Genomic DNA, 23,705 nt, shown 5'->3' with positions numbered 1-23,705 from the left:
CCTAATTCATTCATTGTGCTTTAATGGATTTAAAAGTGACACATCTGAGGTAGATTCCTAAACTTCAATTATAAGGTATGAGTTTAAAAAAAAGTCACTGCTTTGCTATGTAAAGTAATGGAGGTGTTCCCAGGCATGACCACAAAGTGTTATTTGAAAGGTCTTTTAAAAAATATTAGGCAATCTGAAATAATAATAATGGTGGTATACATAACATGACATGGTTAGTAGTACATTAATATAGGTGCAATGTATATTTGCTAAGTAGGAGCATAGCTGAGAAGGAAACTTCTCATAGGTGTTCCCACTCCAGTGAAGGCTGCTTGGGGCCATAATTGCAGTAATATGCTGTGGACCCTGTGGAATTTCACTCTAGCTCATGTATTCTGTCAATTTAAGTAAAATGATCAGAATATATAATACAATCTCCTCTGTTAACTAATAACAATGATCAGTGGCGTCCCTACCTCTCTTTGCACCCGGTGCGGGCAGCGGAGGGGAGCTTGTACTGCGCGCATCGGTGCCGCGTGCAGGCAAAGAAGGGGGTGTGGCCTCGCAGGTGGGGCATGGTCTCGGGGGCGGGGGCGTGGTCACCCAGCCCAAACCCCCATATTTTGTCACACCGGGGGTGCCGGCTGCCCCCGGGGACCAGCCTGTGTGAAGTGCCGTCTCCCTCACTGTGCTAGGAGCCGAGTGCTGTACGTTATGCAGCACCGGGCTCCTGTCACTGAGGGGGAGCCAGCACTTTGGTGTCATCCCTCGACTGGTAACTCCCGGGTGTGGCCCCACACCCCCCTTGTGACACCAGTGACAATGATACCTCCACTGTTTGCTGTTTTTCTCTTCACTTCAGTATTCCCCCGCAGGCTGGCCATACCCCAATGGCATAGTTCAGTACAGGGAGGGGGCGCTATTACATGCACTTTCTCCAGGCGCCATGGTTCCGGGCTACTCCTCTGGCCATTGGTAACTAGAGTAAGTACTGTTTTAGCAGAGTGGACAGGGTGAAATTCGAATTGGGGTGTCAAGTAGGGAATAAGCTTAGAGAAAGGTGGGGAGGGGGATATAGACAAGCCTCTCCAGAGTTTTAGAGACGAAGGGAAGGATAGAGATTAGATGGTAATTTGTCGGAGAAGTCGAGTTCAGAAAGGGTTTTTTGATGATGGGGAACACAATGACATGTTTGAAGGAGGAGTTTAAAATGCGAAAGAAAATGGAAAAGTTAAAAAGATAAGCTAAGTAGCTGTAGGTGATGGGGAGGGAGTGCGGAAGAGGTGGGAGGGAATGGGATCAAATGGGCAGGTAGAGTGTGGAGAAGCAGAGAAATAGACTGAATTTCCTCCCTAGTGGTGGGGAGGAAGTAGAACTGGGAGGGGGAGCTGGCTGGAGAGTACAGTAGAAGAGGGTATGAGAGTCCTTGTAGGAGTAGTTTGCTTCCTGATAGACTCTATATCGGAAATTCTATTTTATAATTAATTACATTTATTTTATAATTTGTATTTTTTCAAGATTTACTGACATTTTGTATGCACGTATTCTTGTATAATTACATTTTAGAAATTAACAAAATGTATATTTTATTTTTAATACATAGTACTAAAGTACAGTACATTTGCATTTTTTAGTATATTCATCTACTAGCACAATACTTTTTGAGAACACTACCTATTATCTTTAGACAGTCATTGAGCCCAATTAATCAGGATATCTGTGACTTGTTTTTACAATCCCCAAAGTTTCTTCATGCACTTTAGCCACCGCAGTACTCTGGAGCACCTCAAGCAGCTTCCCTAGTAAATCGTAGTCACAATTAAATCTCTGTTCACCCCAGTATCTGAGCTAAGTTTCATTTGAGTCATAAAACCTGGAATGAACCGAGAACTGGTGAGTGCCTCCTTAAGTTATATGGAAGGGGGGGCTGCTAAGTCCAAAAGAACAACTACAATAGCCTCTTTAAAGTTCCTGACATATTGATGTCACTGCTGACCTTTACACTTACTTAGCCCTTAAATAAAGAATAAGCCCTTACATACCTACTACAGGTAACACCAAGGTTTTAGCTTCCAGTGCAACTTGCATTTTGCCGATTCTAATATGTGCGATTAAGGAAGTCATACCAGCATGGACTAAGACAACCTAACAATAGCAGAAAACAAATCAATAAATAATTGTACCTTTTCAAGTTATTAATTAAAACATTTTTTTTCATTATTAAGCTATTTAAGGATGAAATATAATTATACAAATTGTATAAAAAGAACTCTATATTTATGTCTCAATGTTCCCTAAATGCTCACAAGATAACAAAAACTGTAACCAAGCCAACTGCTTCCTGTTGTTTCCTGTATCTCTCTACTCCAACACAGTCTCATAATGAACTTCCACACAGATATCAGAAATACCATTACTAGCCTTTTAGACTGGGACCACTACTGGAGTAGTAAATGTACTTCTCTGTGGGGCTCAATCTTGTTAAATACACAGGGCCTGATTCAGACCCGTTCGCTATGCTGCGCTTGCTCGCATTGGGCGATTTTTCTGAATCTGCGTATGCGTATAATTCGCAATGCGTGTGCGCGAACCAGTCAATGCGATGGGAATTTTGAGTGACAGATTGCGCCGTTTGTGGGTGGTAACAGGGGAAGGTGCTTGTGAACGGGGGAGTGGATGTGCGAACGCAGGCGTGCCCGACCGTCAGAACGGAGTTTAATGGGTGTGCATAATTAGCAAAGTAGCGTCATTGAGCATGTGACTTGGATGATTTTTCCATGAACTGCTCGCACTGCTTGCGGGAGGCTAGGTCTACCTTAAGTGCTACGAGCAGCTCCGATGGCTCCCGATGGTCCCGATTAATCCAACATTTCCCGGAGATGACGAATGTTGCGAGTGGCAAGGGGGCATCTTTAAACACTTGCGAGTGCAATAAGCCCTTGCTCGCTAAGACATAGAGGCGTCCTTACACCGCAAAGAGCGAGCGCATGTTTTGCATAGACGGCCCCTTTTTGAGAGCGAGCGGCCGCAAATAGCATCCGGGTCTGAATCAGGCCCACAGTCCTCTACAGTTTATTGGAGTTTTAAGGATTCCCAAGGCTGGTAGCCTCCTGATTGGGGGGTTGTTTTGTTGGACTTTCCTACAAGGCTTTAGCGCTGTTCTATCCAGCCTGGGGTTGATTTACACTATAGCTGAGGGACTCCGTAATGATCTCCATAATCTCACTTTTTTGAGGAAATTACCCAGGGGTTGTCTAGAACTGTGGCTGTTTCAGGATTTCTGATCTTCAGGTAGGGTAATGTTGCTTTTGAATTATGTATTTTAATTAGGGATAGCAATTGATGTGTTAACCATTGATGGTGATGAACATTGATGGCATCAAACCATCAATGACAAACCATTAATTGATTGCAGACATCGATGGCCATCACTGCTGTGTTGATTAGCAGGTATTGGGCCAATCACTAAAGTGGCAGGGCATAGCGTTGCACCCGAGAGGGGGGCTAAGCTCTGTGTACTGTGCTGAGAGTACATAAAAACTTGCTGTCCTCTCTGTCATCGAAGACAGAGAACCATCAGATCTCTGCCATTGATGGTAAATCACTGGACATTGGTGGTAAACCATTTATGGTTGTTAACCATCGATGGTGGATGGCCATCCTTAATTTTGTTTAACACAGTGCATTGTCCATTGAAAGTGTTTTGTGTCATTAATAGTGTAGGCCAATAGGTCTGCCTGCTCTGATCTGATTTTGTGTATTGTAAAGGACTTCATTTGTTTCTGATAAAGTGAGCCCTATTAAAGACATGGGGAATTAGGGATATGAATGTCAGGACAGTGAGCAGTGTCAGTGCTCTAGTTAGGGTGTTCACTTAGCTCCAAAATATAAAAATAATAATAATAATAATAATAATACAGACAATACAGTAACTGCAAGAGAACTGCAGGTGAGCTTCTATTCTACTGGCACTGTATTTTACTTTATGGGGTCAATCCATTTAGGTGCAAGTGTGCTTGTGCAAGCAGTTCTCATGGCAAACTCACACTGCGAATTGCAGTTACAATCCAATTCCAAATTCGCATTGCTGTTCCAGAGGAAATTAAAGTTTTTTAGAGCGCACTCCCCTAAGGGTGTGAAAAGGTTACAACTCGTTGGACACCTCCCCCTAATGAGTAATTTGGATGTTTTCAGTTAGCTCAATTGATCCAATAATTATATGTCATTTTTGGGTGTTACAAAATGGCCTCAAATTACCCGAAAATCTACATTTTGTTTTAGATTAGGCACCCCAAATTTAGTTAAAGTATCTTTTAAAATGAAAAATAATTGCATCTTATCATCTAAAAAAAAAAAGAAACCACTTTTTTTTTTTTTTTTACTGTTTTGCACTTTTCGTTTCATTTTTTGTGATTAAACAAAATAAGTTTACTTTTTATAATTTCTTTTCTTTATAAAAAAAATCAAAATGCTCAAATCAACCATGTGGCACCATTTAAAAACCTCCAGTACTTTCCTTACGCATACTAACAGTAGGGGTGAGCGGGTTCGGTTTTACTCGGATTTACTCGGCTCTTATCGTCACTTTACCGCAAATTCGGATTTATTATATTGGCTATCCAAAACACATGATAGGCGATAGCCAATAAAATGCCATTTAAAGATCCGAGTAAATCCGAGTAAAACCGAACCCGCTCACCCCTAACTAACAGCCTTCTGTATGATTTTGCTAACAAAGTTGTCATTTTTGGGGGGTCTAGGGTGGTCTCCCTACTATTTCATGCACTTCTCCCAGGTAGCATTTTGTAGAAATATTGCACATACTCGCGGCAATTACCGTGAATAGGCATTTCTAATCGGATCTCGTATTTCTCGGGAGTGCGCATTTGTGTGATGTATGTGAGTTTCATAAAACAAACTCGCTTTTGCAAACTCGCACCTACTGTAAATTTAAATAATCCATAACATCCTTACACCTGTGTGTTTCCTGCATACAGTAAATAAGGCCTATAGTAAACTTTATGCACGGTATTGGGCAGCCTTAGTACACAGTGGATTTTAGAGGTTTCACAGGTTTGCTGGCAGAAAAAAGAAATAGATTTTTTAAAGCTCATATTTCAAAACAAGTGAAATAAGTAGTGTTCAGCATTATACCTTTTCAGTCCAGTTCCCTTGTGTCATTTTTCCAGAGGTAGATAAGGTGTGTGTGAATATTTGCCCATCGTTTGGTATCCAAGGACCACAAATTCCACCTTTCCCCTACATAGAACAAATCAATACACACTGTAACAATATAATAAGGCTCACTTTAAAAATAGTTTTAAAAAGGAAAAAAGTTAAAAGAAAATATAAATGTACTTTATTAAGTCACCCGATTAATGGAAAATGCAGTAACTATATCCAACCGTACAAATGCGTCAGTAGAATGTACTCAGTTAGATTATACACAATTGCTGCTAATCAGTCTAGAGTCCTGTAATTTGCTTCTGCACCCCATTGAACAATTAACGCTCAAACACATAATACTATAACCAGGGCATTTGTAATGAGATAAGCTATGTAAAGAAAAGAAAATATTATATTACTGAATATAAAACTGTAGACTTGCTTCCATTATGGCTTATAGCATGGTGCTTTCACACAAGCAGTCTATAGAATACACCCTTGCTTGAATTGGTCACTGACTATGTAATGTATGATCATTAACATGTGATTGCTTTTGTGTCTGTCGATCCTTTTTTTCTAAGTTCTTTATGTTTTTGTGAAAAACTGCACTTGATGATCAGTGTTCTCCTTTATCTCAATGTTTATGACCATCTTTAATACAAATTCTAGAGTACTGAGGAAGTTACAGTATAAAACCTAGCGTAAAACAGACAAATCCCCATATTACATAGGGTTCATTCAAAAATAAAATGATTAGCAGGTATTATGGTAGCACTAATCACACCCTAGGATCTGTAATATTGCACAATTACTACTGGTTACTTGTTAGTAATTATAATCAAGTAAATTTCCGAAAGATTTCATGGTAAATGACTGCAATTAGAATAATGAAAATGTAACTGGAACGTCATGCAGATCAAGAGAAAACAAACAAACATATCCTCAAATGAGTTGGATTAAAGCATGTCTTTTCTTATAAAAATAAGCGCTTACAGTATTAGGGTTGTCTCTAATACCCCTTTTACACCAGAGCTAAAACCCGGGTTATTGCAGAGCTATAACCCGGGTAGCTCCTTGGTGTAAAAGGGGAGACAGGGTTGGATTCCCGGGTAGAGTGACCCGGCAACCCAGGTAATTTGCAGTGTTTAACACCGGAATGACCTGTGAAACCCTGCAGTGTAAACTGAGCGATCCAGGTCACGATGACCTGGTGTGCGCTGCATGCCGCCCGATTGGTGGGCTTCAGTGGCTCTTGGAGATGACGTAATCTCCAAGCGTCCACTTCCACGCCGGAAGAGCCGGGTCACTGCAGACCGGCGCTGACTCGGGAATATCCTTGGTCAGTGCCGGCTAAATTCCGGGTCTGATCCGGTTTGGAACCCTGTTCCAACCTTCAGGTCAGACCTGGAATTTAGGTATAAAAGCGGTATTAATTACCAACTTAAGCTCTGTAGATTCCAGCTACAGTACATGTCTAAAATGTCTGAAAATGTAGTTGCATGGACTCTTACATCTTCTTTCTCCTCCGTTTTTTTATATCAGCAAACAGACAGGATTACTGTTATTTTTTTGTTTTGTTTTACTATTTTAACCATTGCAGTGGTTTTAGTTGAGACTAATGCTGGGCTATTAATACTATGTGTGCCCATAGCCACATAAGTGCTGCTCATAAAGGAGAATGCAGTGAGTGAGAGGGGTTGGCAGAGTTTATTAGTAAATGCAATTTCATGGACAAGGATAAAAAAAGAAATTCTAGTTGTAGTCTATTTAGCAGTATTAACTGCAGTGTCCCAAATATATGTGACAAGGTATAGATAAAGTATGATTTACCGCCGGCCGCATGGTTCATATCCCGACAGCGGCTTCCTGACTGTTTCCCCAAGGTATTTACAGACTGATTTTATAAGCGTTTTATCATATTCATTAAATCTAATTAACAAGCAGTAGTGTAGCATAAGAGACGGTGCAACACAGGTGCTGTAACCCATAGCAACCAACCAGATCCAAGCTTTATTTTTTCAAGCCAAAAAGCATTTGTATACAAACTGTAAAATATTACAAAATATACTGTATATAGTACAAAATGCACTGTGACAATTCACCTTAATGTTTTCATTTAATATTAAAGTATAATAAACCTTAAAAATACTTATGTAGCCGGTGTATGTTGTATGATGTGTTTGTTAATATCACTATGAAAATTCTGTATAATATATCTTTCAATAATAATATAATATTGTTTGCAAAATGGTGAAGAAAGCTGCTATACTGAGCTTGTGAAAATATTATAAATATAAAAGTGTTAAAAAGTGCTGGTAATTGGTACTAGCCCCAGGTGGCCAGTTTCTTATGTAATGATTACTGATGTGAGTAACCACATGTACTTACCATGAAGGGCAGTGGGCAGGAGTGGATATTAGCGTGATGGATACAGCAGTTTTCCTCGTTTGCATCTTTCCAGTTGTCTGGACATTCTTGTTCCTCACAAAACCTTTTAGCAGCCTCAGCATCCCTTAGTCACAGACAGAAATAAATCATTCATGCTATCATCCGTTGGAGCCAGTGGCGGCACCAGAGGTGAGGCTACAGTGCAGTCCAAAATTGAAACAGGGGAGCTACATCAACTGAAATGTGAAATGCTGCCAAACATCGCTGGCTGGGACTCAATGGCTGTTAGTGTGGCTCCCCTATTTAAATTTTCTTCTGCGCTACAGCCCCACACCTGGAGCCACCACTGGTTGGAGTTATGATATTGTACAATTAGTTGATCTTTCAATAGTACTTAACCATTAAGTAAGACCTTCATGAAAACTGGTGCACAGGAAAAAGATGCTGTATTTAGCAACCAATCAGTTGTTTCCTTAAACTGCACTAGAATATTTTCCTGTGTACCAGTACCAGAAAGACTGGATTGGGGTCATACGGAAATAAGCCAGTGGCCGGGTTCATGATAAAACGACTAAATAAATGTTCGCAATCATGAACCATTAACAAAAACACAATATTTCAGTAAGGTTTAAATTTACTTTATCTCCTAAAAGAGAGCAGTAACCTATAGAAATGCAGTTAATATTGCAAGTGCTTGTAAGTTTTAGTAAATTAAGAATCCTTTTAAGACAGCATGGAATAACGTTTTCATTATTTTTCTCAAATAAGGCTTTTTGCTTTCTAAATTTATTATAATGACATTTATTAACAGTTTTCCAAGCATGTTACTGTTTCATGGTAATGGTCCATTAATACACGCGTACCCATATCCTTCATCAGTTACTTTATCAATAAATATCGGTGGATGGCAGAGAAAAACACTTAGGGGGAGTTTTATCAAATGTTGGAGAGAGATGAAGTACCAACCAATCAGCTTTGAACTGTCATTTTACAGGCTGTGCTTGAGAAATGACAGAAGCTGAGTGATTGGTACTGTGATGTATATTTACTAAGCCTTGGATGGAGATAAAGTGGATGGAGATAAAGTACCAACCAACCAGCTCCTAACAGTCATTTTTCAAACACAACCTGTGACATGGCAGTTAGGAGCTGATTGGCTGGTACTTTATCTCTGTTCACCCAAGGCTAAGAAAATAGACCCCATGGTGAGTAGGGGATGAGACAGACTCCCAGCACTCAGACCCATCTCCATAGACCCCTTTATCTATCTCCACTACATCTTTCTCCAAGAGATGATAAATGTGTTTATCATGATACAATTAAGTGAAAATGTTTTTCAGCTATAATGATGTATTAAGCACAGAGTCGGATTAAGGGCCACATGGGCCTGGGGCTGAAAATGTGCAAAGGCCTATACTGAGGAGGGGAAAAGCTGTGACCGATGCTGTGTGGATGTGGCCAGAGCCACCAGGACATGTCCTCCCCTCTGCACTATCAGCCCTACTGTCTCCCTAACCACATAAAAAAGAAAAATCGCATAATTTTTGAGAAACATTGAAAAACAATTTTAATACTTATGATTTATGGATGACTGTGTGTCCAGTTAGGCAGCTAATCATCATCAAGCTGCTATGATAATGGGCCTATTCTATGTGGAGGCCTGACATGTAGCTACATCCGCCCCCTTGGTAATCTGGCCCTTCTCAAGCAGTGAAGTGAATGAAGAAGTGGACCAGTGAACAAGTTAATCATAGCAACCAATCAGCTTCGAGGAAACATTTATCAGGTACATTCTAGAAAATGAGAGGTAGATGCTGATTGGTTGCTATGGGTAACTTCTCCACTTGTCCCTTTCTACACTCTTTTCACTGCTCGGTAGATCAACCCACGAAAAATATGCATATTTAATTATTGAACAGATTTAAATATAGGCTAACTTAATTTTAACTTGAAGGGGGTAGAATAACTCATTTGTTGAATGTTACATTAAAATGTAGCTTAAATCAGATGAAAGTATGCGGCTAATGAAACACACTGAAGAAGTTTACCGGTGTGAAAGGATTCCATGTGCAACGGCATACTTATAAAAGTCATCTGTAGTAGAAACTGAGTAAGTGACATCAAATGCTTTGCCACTGTACGATGTGGCAGGAGGCCTTCTCAACCACGTCATCTCCAGACCTGTGGGAAATGGAAGCTCTAGTGAAGCAGACATTTTGTGATGTACGTTAAGAAGCAGTCAAGGCGAGAGCCACTGTTTTGGTTGACACATCTGTCTCTGTATGTACTTAATGAGAAAGCACCATTTATTTGTTTCACTCATTTTCAAAGTGTTATTCTACAGAAATGTTACTAACAGTTAATTAATGCAATAACTTTTTATTACAGCTGTACGAAATGATCCACCCTATTAGGGAGTTTCTAACCAAAATTAACGTGTGTTTTGTCTTTGTTTTTTTACAGATGACAAAACGCATTGTGGACACTGTAATCGATTGCAAATTTAATATTTTTGCTTTAAACTTTATAAACGGTACTAAAAAATTAGATAGATTCCAATGCACAACACCACCATTGGCCTGTGCACCACTATTCAGAAACATTTCTTTGTGATTTGGTTTAGTTTGTGCCATTTGCTCATTTTACCCATTTCTTATTATTTTTAATGCAAGTATACCAGTTAGCTCGGTACATTATGAGAGGAGTGCTGTTTCCTGAAGACTTATCATACATAACATCAAAACACATCTTTAAAATGAGCTGTGCTTCTCAGCAGATTCATCTGCATAGTGTTAGCTGGCAACACATGTGAAAGAAGCCATCTCATTAGTCTGTTGCATTTACTGCAGGACCATCATTAGGGTTTCATTAACAGCCCAAGACACTGATTGCCAATTTATGTAAGCCAAAGAAATGGGGCTGTGTTCAGAGTTCAGAGTTGAAAAAGTCAATAACACAAGTTGATAATTTATTAAAAAAAAAATAATAATAATATTTTGTGTAAAAATAGTTGTTGACAGTAATCTAGTTTTTGTTACTTTACCAGAGATTTGTTATTCAAAAATACATTTTTAAATGAAGTGTATAAATAAAGACATACTGAATAATTGATATGAAATCTTTCTCTTCACATTTTTTCTTTGCGGCGCCAAAAACCAAACCATATGACTTTGATGCACATCTTCTATGCTGAAATGTTTCCTGATAGCTTGTATCTAACTAACGAGTCTCTGTATTTTCTCTTTTCTTTCAGTTTAACAGGGGAGACACTATAATCCAGTGATTTACTGACATGATGCTGTTATTCTGAATTCATTATTTACCGTAAAACGTTATATTACATCAGTTTAACAGGGGAGACACTACTCTAGTCCAGTGACTTACTGACATGATGCTGTTATTCTGAATTAATTATTTACCGTAAAACTTTATATTACATCAGGTTAACAGGGGAGACACTACTCTAGTCCAGTGACTTACTGACATGATGCTGTTATTCTGAATTCATTATTTACCGTAAAACTTTATATTACATCAGTTTAACAGGGGAGACAATACTCTAGTCCAGTGACTTACTGACATGATGCTGTTATTCTAAATTCATTATTTACCGTAAAACTTTATATTACATCAGTTTAACAGGGGAGACACTACTCTAGTCCAGTGACTTACTGACATGATGTTGTTATTCTGAATTCATTATTTACCGTAAAACTTTATATTACATCAGTTTAACAGGGGAGACACTACTCTAGTCCAGTGACTTACTGACATGATGTTGTTATTCTGAATTCATTATTTACCGTAAAACTTTATATTACATCAGTTTAACAGGGGAGACACTACTCTAGTCCAGTGACTTACTGACATGATGCTGTTATTCTGAATTCATTATTTACCGTAAAACTTTATATTACATCAGTTTAACAAGGGAGACACTACTCTAGTCCAGTGACTTACTGACATGATGCTGTTATTCTGAATTCATTATTTACCGTAAAACTTTATATTACATCAGTTTAACAGGGGAGACACTACTCTAGTCCAGTGACTTACTGACATGATGCTGTTATTCTGAATTCATTATTTACCGTAAAACTTTATATTACATCAGTTTAACAGGAGAGACACTACTCTAGTCCAGTGACTTACTGACATGATGCTGTTATTCTGAATTCATTATTTACCGTAAAACTTTATATTACATCAGTTTAACAGTGGAGACACTACTCTAGTCCAGTGACTTACTGACATGATGTTGTTATTCTGAATTCATTATTTACCGTAAAACTTTATATTACATCAGTTTAACAGGAGAGACACTACTCTAGTCCAGTGACTTACTGACATGATGCTGTTATTCTGAATTCATTATTTACCGTAAAACTTTATATTACATCAGTTTAACAGGAGAGACACTACTCTAGTCCAGTGACTTACTGACATGATGCTGTTATTCTGAATTCATTATTTACCGTAAAACTTTATATTACATCAGTTTAACAAGGGAGACACTACTCTAGTCCAGTGATATGATGCTGTTATTCTGAATTAATTATTTACCGTAAAACTTTATATTACATCAGTTTAACAGGAGAGACACTACTCTAGTCCAGTGACTTACTGACATGATGCTGTTATTCTGAATTAATTATTTACCGTAAAACTTTATATTACATCAGTTTAACAGGGGAGACACTACTCTAGTCCAGTGACTTACTGACATGATGTTGTTATTCTGAATTCATTATTTACCGTAAAACTTTATATTACATCAGTTTAACAGGGGAGACACTACTCTAGTCCAGTGACTTACTGACATGATGCTGTTATTCTGAATTCATTATTTACCGTAAAACTTTATATTACATCAGTTTAACAGGGGAGACACTACTCTAGTCCAGTGACTTACTGACATGATGCTGTTATTCTGAATTCATTATTTACCGTAAAACTTTATATTACATCAGTTTAACAGGGGAGACACTACTCTAGTCCAGTGACTTACTGACATGATGCTGTTATTCTGAATTCATTATTTACCGTAAAACTTTATATTACATCAGTTTAACAGGGGAGACACTACTCTAGTCCAGTGACTTACTGACATGATGCTGTTATTCTGAATTCATTATTTACCGTAAAACTTTATATTACATCAGTTTAACAGGGGAGACACTACTCTAGTCCAGTGACTTACTGACATGATGCTGTTATTCTGAATTCATTATTTACCGTAAAACTTTATATTACATCACTTTAACAGGAGAGACACTACTCTAGTCCAGTGATATGATGCTGTTATTCTGAATTCATTATTTACCGTAAAACTTTATATTACATCAGTTTAACAAGGGAGACACTACTCTAGTCCAGTGACTTACTGACATGATGCTGTTATACTGAATTCATTATTTACCGTAAAACTTTATATTACATCAGTTTAACAAGGGAGACACTACTCTAGTCCAGTGACTTACTGACATGATGCTGTTATTCTGAATTCATTATTTACCTAAAACTTTATATTACATCAGTTTAACAGGGGAGACACTACTCTAGTCCAGTGATTTACTGACGTGATGCTGTTATTCTGAATTCATTATTTACCATAAAACTTTATATTACATCAGTTTAAAAGGGGAGACACTACTCTAGTCCAGTGACTTACTGACATGATGCTGTTATTCTGAATTCATTATTTACCGTAAAACTTTATATTACATCAGTTTAACAAGGGAGACACTACTCTAGTCCAGTGACTTACTGACATGATGCTGTTATTATGAATTTATTATTTACCGTAAAACTTTATATTACAGCAGTTTAACAAGGGAGACACTACTCTAGTCCAGTGACTTACTGACATGATGCTGTTATTCTGAATTCATTATTTACCGTAAAACTTTATATTACATCAGTTTAACAGGGGAGACACTACTCTAGTCCAGTGACTTACTGACATGATGCTGTTATTCTGAATTCATTATTTACCGTAAAACTTTATATTACATCAGTTTAACAGGGGAGACACTACTCTAGTCCAGTGACTTACTGACATGATGTTGTTATTCTGAATTCATTATTTACCGTAAAACTTTATATTACATCAGTTTAACAGGAGAGACACTACTCTAGTCCAGTGACTTACTGACATGATGCTGTTATTCTGAATTCATTATTTACCGTAAAACTTTATATTACATCAGTTTAACAGGAGAGACACTACTCTAGTCCAGTGACTTACTGACATGATGCTGTTATTCTGAATTCATTATTTACCGTAAAACTTTATATTACATCAGTTTAACAGGGGAGACACTACTCTAGTCCAGTGACTTACTGACATGATGCTGTTATTCTGAATTCATTATTTACCGTAAAACTTTATATTACATCACTTTAACAGGAGAGACACTACTCTAGTCCAGTGATATGATGCTGTTATTCTGAATTCATTATTTACCGTAAAACTTTATATTACATCAGTTTAACAGGGGAGACACTACTCTAGTCCAGTGACTTACTGACATGATGCTGTTATTCTGAATTCATTATTTACCGTAAAACTTTATATTACATCAGTTTAACAAGGGAGACACTACTCTAGTCCAGTGATTTATTGACATGATGCTGTTATTCTGAATTAATTATTTACCGTAAAACTTTATATTACATCACTTTAACAGGGGAGACAATACTCTAGTCCAGTGACTTACTGACATGATGCTGTTATTCTAAATTCATTATTTACCGTAAAACTTTATATTACATCAGTTTAACAGGGGAGACACTACTCTAGTCCAGTGACTTACTGACATGATGCTGTTATACTGAATTCATTATTTACCGTAAAACTTTATATTACATCAGTTTAACAAGGGAGACACTACTCTAGTCCAGTGACTTACTGACATGATGCTGTTATTCTGAATTCATTATTTACCGTAAAACTTTATATTACATCAGTTTAACAGGGGAGACACTACTCTAGTCCAGTGATTTACTGACGTGATGCTGTTATTCTGAATTCATTATTTACCATAAAACTTTATATTACATCAGTTTAAAAGGGGAGACACTACTCTAGTCCAGTGACTTACTGACATGATGCTGTTATTCTGAATTCATTATTTACCTTAAAACTTTATATTACATCAGTTTAACAAGGGAGACACTACTCTAGTCCAGTGACTTACTGACATGATGCTGTTATTATGAATTTATTATTTACCGTAAAACTTTATATTACAGCAGTTTAACAAGGGAGACACTACTCTAGTCCAGTGACTTACTGACATGATGCTGTTATTCTGAATTCATTATTTACCGTAAAACTTTATATTACATCAGTTTAACAAGGGAGACACTACTCTAGTCCAGTGATATGATGCTGTTATTCTGAATTCATTATTTACCGTAAAACTTTATATTACATCAGTTTAACAGGAGAGACACTACTCTAGTCCAGTGATATGATGCTGTTATTCTGAATTCATTATTTACCGTAAAACTTTATATTACATCAGTTTAACAGGGGAGACACTACTCTAGTCCAGTGACTTACTGACATGATGCTGTTATTCTGAATTAATTATTTACCGTAAAACTTTATATTACATCACTTTAACAGGGGAGACAATACTCTAGTCCAGTGACTTAGTGACATGATGCTGTTATTCTAAATTCATTATTTACCGTAAAACTTTATATTACATCAGTTTAACAGGGGAGACACTACTCTAGTCCAGTGACTTACTGACATGATGCTGTTATACTGAATTCATTATTTACCGTAAAACTTTATATTACATCAGTTTAACAAGGAAGACACTACTCTAGTCCAGTGACTTACTGACATGATGCTGTTATTCTGAATTCATTATTTACCGTAAAACTTTATATTACATCAGTTTAACAGGGGAGACACTACTCTAGTCCAGTGACTTACTGACGTGATGCTGTTATTCTGAATTCATTATTTACCATAAAACTTTATATTACATCAGTTTAAAAGGGGAGACACTACTCTAGTCCAGTGACTTACTGACATGATGCTGTTATTCTGAATTCATTATTTACCATAAAACTTTATATTACATCAGTTTAAAAGGGGAGACACTACTCTAGTCCAGTGACTTACTGACATGATGCTGTTATTCTGAATTCATTATTTACCGTAAAACTTTATATTACATCAGTTTAAAAGGGGAGACACTACTCTAGTCCAGTGATTTACTGACGTGATGCTGTTATTCTGAATTCATTATTTACCATAAAACTTTATATTACATCAGTTTAAAAGGGGAGACACTACTCTAGTCCAGTGACTTACTGACATGATGCTGTTATTCTGAATTCATTATTTACCGTAAAACTTTATATTACATCAGTTTAACAAGGGAGACACTACTCTAGTCCAGTGACTTACTGACATGATGCTGTTATTATGAATTTATTATTTACCGTAAAACTTTATATTAAATCAGTTTAATAGCTGGGTATAAACTGTAAGTGAAAAGGAAAATACCATATTAGAACTGTCATTTCCAGATGTTCCTTTCATAAAATGGGTCAACGATGCCCACAATTCCCTATATCAGACTGACATTGTTTTTTTTACTATAACAATATCTCCATTATAGTTTATTTAACCTGGTTTTTTCATCTCTAGTTAATAGCTTACATTTTCTTCCTGATAATAATATTAACTTAATAAATAAAACATCTCAGAATAGCGCACATTCCTTATCAAATAAAGTCTTTACTGTTTTGCACTCACAAAGCTTCTGGCTGACAGAGGCTCTGGAAGTACTTTGAGCAATTGTGATGAGAACAGTAAGCTGATAAGCAGCACAGTAGAACACATCAATCAGGACCAAACCTAACAGAGACAAATACAAGTAGAAGTAAAAAAAAGTATTAAATAAATTCACAATGAGCCAATGTGAGTGTCAGATGTCACTGCAAATGAAAATGATACAGAACGTGTTTGTTTTGCCACAGTATTAAGCAGTAAAATGTCAAAAGTTATTTTTGAAATATAGAAAGTAGATCTTGGAAACAAAATAATGCTTGGTAATTGATTCTGTTATATTGTTTTTCTGTTACGCTGTTAAAAATATTATTCTATAAATGATGTACATTCTGTAGGAATACATATTAAACGCCATGTAGATCAGGACAAATGCTATTTTCTGACATAACACACTTATGTTTGCAAGGGGAATCCTGTGGCTTTGCGGAACAAGGTGTTGTAAATGTCCCTTGTAAAGGAGAGCTAATGGGGGGAAAGGAAAGCTGGTGGCTGATGGGGGGGGGGGGTCTAGAGAAGGGTGCAGGTGAGGTGCATGAATAGATTTAGTTATACACAAAGTACTGAGGAGACCTGTCTAGCTGCTCTTTACAAGAAATTTCTAGACACACTACCACCAGTGTAACAAAAACATTTGAACACAGAAAAATGACACATCTAAGAAAAACAATAATGGTGTCCCTTTAGGATATAACTAACCAAAACAGGCTAAACTAAGCAGCTTTTTTTAGAGAAAAAAAGTAAAAAGTTTCATTAATGCAAGAGACAGTCCTGGATTTGCGGGAGTTAGGACTTTACCTAACATTTTATTCTCTCAATCCACAATCCCACAAAAGCAGGTACACATTAATTTTCCCGGTACAGCTCCAGCATTGTGATGTGGGATGTAGTTAAAATGCTAGCGGACCGACGCCAGAATCCTGACCGCCGGCAAACTGCCGATGCCGGAATCCCAAATGAGATCAGGATTCCGGTTTCGGCATACCAAATGCCAGAATCCAGAATGTGTGGACACCGGTAAGTAACACAGTTTCCCCAGGGATGGGGGTGTGTGGTTTAGGCACCCACGGGAGGAGATTGTGGTTAGACACCCTTTGGGGAGGGTTAGGGTTATGCTACAACAGGGGTGTCAAACTCATGACTATCCAGCTGTTGTGGACTACATATCTCAGCATGCCCTGACACAGTTTTAGCATGCTCTAATAGAAAAACTGTGGCAGTGCATGCTCGGATGTGTAGTTCCACTGCAGCTGGATGGTCCGAATTTGACACCACTGGGCTACAGGGAGTTGCGGTTAGGGTTATGCACTTCCCGGGAGAGTTAGGTTTAGGGAGTGAGCAGGAGGGATAGGCACCACCGGGGGGAGGTTAGGGTTAGGCACCACTAAAGGAGAGTTGGGGGGAGGGAGAGGGGGATGGTTAGGGTACTTACCTCCCCTGTTGGGATCTTTAGCGTTCGGGCTTCCAGCGTCGGGATTTGAACCGAGATTTGAACCTATTCAGCCGCCCGTATATCATACCCAACCCCTTATAAATAGCTAGCTAGAGATGAGATTTGTACAAACAGACATTTTCTTATTGTAGTGTAACCAGTTGTCGTCATTATAACACCCCTCATAAGGGTAACTCATCTGTTCAAAAAGGATTTTTTTTGTACAATATGAACAATTACACAGGTCTGCTCTTTTCTCCAACACTGTTACTTCAGTCTTACCTCCACAGTCTAACATATTCATTTCATCAGGCTTCTCCAGTGGCCAGCAGTCATATTCCGTGTTATCCAAGTCATGCCATCCATCACTTATCTCAAAGAAGAAGAGCTGAAGTGATACAAAAAAAATGTATGTCAGTCCAAAATAAAGTTGCAACCTGTTTTATTTCTGTTAAATGCAGATAACATCTGTTTTGAATATGAATAACAAATCCAATATTTGCAGATATAGCAGACTGCATTGCTCCCTTTGGTGTATTAAAGGATTATTTGTTGCAATAATGAGTGTTTTCCCTGACAGCAAGTGCAAGACAAACTGTAACATTTTGCATTAAATTAGGCTATTTTTGGTTATTTGTCAGCAAAATAGTAGTCGGCTATACAGTATATGGATATTGAGCAGACAAGTGAACTTCAAAGGCTGGAAATATATATTGGAGATATACCTGTAGTAAGCAAAGTAACCTACACAATTATATGGTCTAAAACATTCTAACAGCATATTTCAGCTATGTCTTTTCTTCTACTTAAATTTGTTTATCTTACTCAACACGTTTTCAGTTGGTATTTGAGTGTATTTATATTTAAATGTTTGAATCCATTTACAGCATATAAAGTACAGTTTCAGTATAATATATGCACCTACCATTAAACTCCCAATGAGATGCAAAAGAAAAAGAAATGATTTGAAGCCTTTCATAGTAGACCGGATTATTACATCCCAGTTCTAGGTATTTACTTTTATGGTCTCAAGGGAGCTCTTTAGTAATGATGCTGTGCCTGCGATACACAGCCAGATGTGATACTGTTCTTGCTGTTGCTGCTATAATTTCTCCCTTAGGACTGGCAATTGGATGGTATGGAGGGGAAAGTTGGATGTGTTCAGCTGGAAAATCAATTTACTTTCAAGGAATCATCATTGCACTGTGTAAACCATTCAGTTTGAGCACCATCTAGTGACCATGTGTAAAATTGCATGAAGGCTTTATTAAAAGAAAGGAGAGCCCAAAATAAATGGACAATGTAGAGCTAGATTATTATTAATTATTATTATTATTATTATTATTATTTATAAAACGTTGACATATTCCGTAACATGATACATTGAGGGGGTCATGACATGCCATGAACAAATGACATATTATAGATGCCAAAAGATTTTGCAGCATTAGTCTTTGGAGCCTGACTTCAGGAGTCCAGGAAAGACTGTGACCAGGACTGAGGTGACAGTGGAGATAGAGACCTTCAGTGGCAGAATGCATAAATCCAGGTATTGAGTACTGATGATCGCTCTGCTGAACCTTATACATACTGTTATTGCAAAATGAATTAGAAACTGTGATAAGAATACAAAACGTCTTAATGTAGACAATAATATCTTGATACAACAAATGAAAGATCAGTGTATACATTTTAAATGTCTAGAAATGATCCAACCTTGACTAATAGTTTAAATTGCACCATTGACAGAACTAGCTATATCGCTCAGTCCCATATGATTGATTGACAACGGGAGTGATGCAGAACTAAATACAGTGAGATATTTCCTGTTTTCCCACTAGACATGCTGCGGAGTCCAGTGCGTGCATCTACTGGTGACAGGGGCTGGTTGGCAACTTTTAGCCTTGGGGGCAAATGCAATCAAGTGGGCCCAGTATTTCTACCAGTACACGGCAACGGCAAAATGGGCATGGCAATAAAAATCCAGGCGTGTAGTTTAAATGTGTAATGAAATATATGCAAAATTATTATTTCTAATAACTATAATCAAATACATCACCTACCAGCCCTGTCTGACAGAGACTATACTAGTGACTGATATAAAATATAGGAAGCAATATACAATAACCAACTCACAGCACATCCCCCACCCCTCCAATGTCTACCTCACAGCACAACATCCCGTCCCGTCACATATTATCCATGGCCTCACAAAGTTCGGATGCCTGCACCTACCGTTTATATAATTCTGTCCAGATTTTCTGCTGTTAGTTGTTAGAATGAACATTACTCACATGCACACAGACAGAACCACAGTAAGTAGGATGGAGTGCATTTCATATGCATGGAGGTAATTAAACACCCGAGCCTGTGGGTGTCAGCCTCTGACTAGAAGGGGCTAGTTGTTTAGTGAGGTAGTGTTGTGGGGTTAGGTTAGCCTATAGGATTCAGCAGGGGGTGGGTTTTTCAGTGCTATTCCAGAGTTGCTTCTTGGCCTCCATTTCATAGAAATTTCTCTGGTCGGCTGTTTCCTGCCCTCCCTCCCTTATTCATTGAGTTAGTGTCTGCTTTTCTTTTGTTTGGCAGGAAAGAACGGTAGCAGTCGCCATCTGTCTTTGGAGCTTGAGGTGCTCTCCCATCTATGCATGGCTTAGGCTGATTCTACCTTACTGCGGACAGCGGCAATCACCTAACCAGGTGGGCCTCACGTCATGTCATTGAGGTGGAAGGTGGATACCTTGGCCATGGTAATAGGCTCGCTGCTCGCCTCCCATTTAGAAGATCGGTGTGAGTATCCAGTTAGTGATCTTGCATTGTGGGGCCGTCCTTTCTTAAAAATAAATAAAGCTGACCTTTCTTTCCCCTCATACAAGCCTCTGTGTACCCTGCACTGTTGGAACACTCAGCAGGCGATGGGGAGTTTAGCTACAGATTGTGATATTGGGGAAATTAGCCTAGATTTATAGGGCATGCCTCAGAGGCGCACATATCTGTAATGGAGTTGCAATGTTGCTAGGAGTCACAGCCCTCCAGTTTCTGGTCACCGAAGATGGGGTTTTGTGGTGTGCCTAGTGCTGCACAGTACTATGGTGTGCCTAGTGCTGCACAGTACTATGGTGTGCCCAGTGCTGCCCAGTATGAAAGCCACAACGTTTTGCTTTCAATTTAATGAAGAATACATTTGCCTGGTCCAGTAATTTCCATTTACTTAGTGACATGATACAGATGGGCAAATTTAATTATTTGGGGGTATAGCATTATTTGACATCAATTTATGTCTACATACTGATTATAATGTACGAGCAAGTCCCCCATGTTATCCCACTATAAAAATGACATTGTATTACACGAGCATTTACCACTTATTATGACCTGTATTTCCTCCATACAATTGCATTGTATTACATATTGTACATATTATGTTAAAAGTTTTATCCACAGATTTGGATTTGGATGAAAATTTCACAAAGAGATGGCAATTGGTCTGGGATGCCTAATGGGGTGTTTGGGGTCCCAGTCGGAACTCATGACGGAGTTCTGGGCCTTCCACTGGATGGATTTGAATGACATCACATAATAAAACTTAATAACTTGAAGATTTAAACCCAGGCAATGCTGGATATTTCAGCTAGTACCCCATAAATGTGCAGCAGGGGTGCCTTCTACTCCATTCCATAATTAGGGGGAATGCATCAGGTAAAGACTATCATCAGTCACTGTGGATTGCTCTGCTCCAGGCAACCGCTATCAAAGTCAGTGTGAAGATCACTAATTAACTTAACTAAAGAAAACAACCCTTACACTGCTTGGTGATATACTGTATATATACTGTAGTGCAACTTTGGTTCATTTTTGAGGCGTGGGTCCCCCTGGATTGCCTTTGTTGATCTGTTTCAGGGCACCGCAATATAACATATTTTTCTTTTATAACACATTTTAACCCTTCACTGTTTTTTATTATATATGCACCTCACTTTTTATTTTCATTCTTTATATGCAGCAGTAGCTGCTCCTAACTATTTCTTTCACACTGCACTTTTCTTACTATGGCGGTGCCCTGGGGCAGCTTAGCTGGGCTAGTTTGGGGGTGTCCTGCGCTCTGGATTTGAATCGTAGTATGTTAGGGACCTACCCTACAGAGGTTACCTGGATATGGTGGGCAGGCCCATAACCTTGGCCAAGATTATGCTAAAAACCTCTATTAAATTGCAAAATTTTATTGCATTTATATATTATTAATAATTTGGAGTTGTGCACCTGAGATTTGTCTGTTTTTGTGCCTGCAATTAGTCTCATCAGGTAGCACCTCCCATTATATATATATTCAGGTTGTGCAGTCCAGAAATCTTTCCTATATACTCCATTTAATGTGCTTTATTGCACAACTGAGGGAAAGGAGACGCCCTCAGTCTGGATTAGCACCCCTACCTTATTGGTTTAAAAGCATGGAGTCTTGTAATGAATATGCACACTGGTATTAGGCACAATTCTAGGTAATCCTACAAGTTTTATATACTGTAGTGCAACTTTGGTTCATTTTTGGGGCGTGGGTCCCCCTGGATTGCCTTTGTTGATCTGTTTCAGGGCACCGCAATATAACACATTTTTCTTTTATAACACATTTTAACCCTTCACTGTTTGTTTATTATATATGTACCTCACTTTTTATTTTCATTCTTTATATGCAGCAGTAGCTGCTCCTAACTATTTCTTTCACACTGCACTTTTCTTACTATGGCGGTGCCCTGGGGCAGCTTAGCTGGGCTAGTTTGGGGGTGTCCTGCGCTCTGGATTTGAATCGTAGTATGTTAGGGACCTACCCTACAGAGGTTACCTGGATATGGTGGGTAGGCCCATAACCTTGGCCAAGATTATGCGAAAAACCTCTATTAAATTGCAAAATTTTATTGCATTTATATATTATTAATAATTTGGAGTTGTGCACCTGAGATTTGTCTGTTTTTGTGCCTGCAATTAGTCTCATCAGGTAGCACCTCCCATTATATATATATTCAGGTTGTGCAGTCCAGAAATCTTTCCTATACACTCCATTTAATGTGCTTTATTGCACACCTGAGGGAAAGGAGACGCCCTCAGTCTGGATTAGCACCCCTACCATATTGGTTTAAAAGCATGGAGTCTTGTAATGAATATGCACACTGGTATTAGGCACAATTCTAGGTAAGTCCTACAAGTTTTATATACTGTAGTGCAACTTTGGTTCATTTTTGGGGCGTGGGTCCCCCTGGATTGCCTTTGTTGATCTGTTTCAGGGCACCGCAATATAACACATTTTTCTTTTATAACACATTTTAACCCTTCATTGTTTGTTTATTATATATGTACCTCACTTTTTATTTTCATTCTTTATATGCAGCAGTAGCTGCTCCTAACTATTTCTTTCACACTGCACTTTTCTTACTATGGCGGTGCCCTGGGGCAGCTTAGCTGGGCTAGTTTGGGGGTGTCCTGCGCTCTGGATTTGAATCGTAGTATGTTAGGGACCTACCCTACAGAGGTTACCTGGATATGGTGGGTAGGCCCATAACCTTGGCCAAGATTATGCTAAAAACCTCTATTAAATTGCAAAATTTTATTGCATTTATATATTATTAATAATTTGGAGTTGTGCACCTGAGATTTGTCTGTTTTTGTGCCTGCAATTAGTCTCATCAGGTAGCACCTCCCATTATATATATATTCAGGTTGTGCAGTCCAGAAATCTTTCCTATATACTGCATTTAATGTGCTTTATTGCACACCTGAGGGAAAGGAGACGCCCTCAGTCTGGATTAGCACCCCTACCTTATTGGTTTAAAAGCATGGAGTCTTGTAATGAATATGCACACTGGTATTAGGCACAATTCTAGGTAAGTCCTACAAGTTTTATATACTGTAGTACAACTTTGGTTC

The 23,705-nt window shown here is 38.3% G+C and overlaps 1 protein-coding gene across 2 annotated transcripts in view; it reads right to left on the bottom strand.

The window, feature by feature from the left end:
• Nucleotides 1-18,771, bottom strand: part of LOC148477016 (atrial natriuretic peptide receptor 1-like) — a 107,518-nt gene extending 88,747 nt beyond the window's left edge. Inside the window, exons 1-6 of one of the 2 annotated variants that reach the window (XM_088457331.1) lie at nt 18,718-18,771; nt 18,075-18,180; nt 9,594-9,726; nt 7,546-7,669; nt 5,146-5,250; nt 2,034-2,136 (exon numbers count right to left, since the gene is read on the bottom strand). In XM_088457331.1, coding sequence (XP_088313457.1) covers nt 2,034-2,136; nt 5,146-5,250; nt 7,546-7,669; nt 9,594-9,726; nt 18,075-18,180; nt 18,718-18,771 — 625 coding nt within the window. Of the gene's footprint in view, nt 1-2,033; nt 2,137-5,145; nt 5,251-7,545; nt 7,670-9,593; nt 9,727-18,074; nt 18,181-18,717 lie in introns of those variants that run through there. The other variant, XM_088457332.1, reaches the window with a different exon arrangement.
• Nucleotides 18,772-23,705: the final 4,934 nt, after the last annotated feature.

The sequence above is a fragment of the Taudactylus pleione genome, unplaced genomic scaffold (assembly GCF_031769625.1).
Source record: "Taudactylus pleione unplaced genomic scaffold, aTauple2 ptg000757l, whole genome shotgun sequence".
NCBI classification, from domain to species: domain Eukaryota; kingdom Metazoa; phylum Chordata; class Amphibia; order Anura; family Myobatrachidae; genus Taudactylus; species Taudactylus pleione.
Note: the sequence above shows the minus strand (reverse complement) of the source record. Positions and strands in the feature narration are given on the sequence as shown.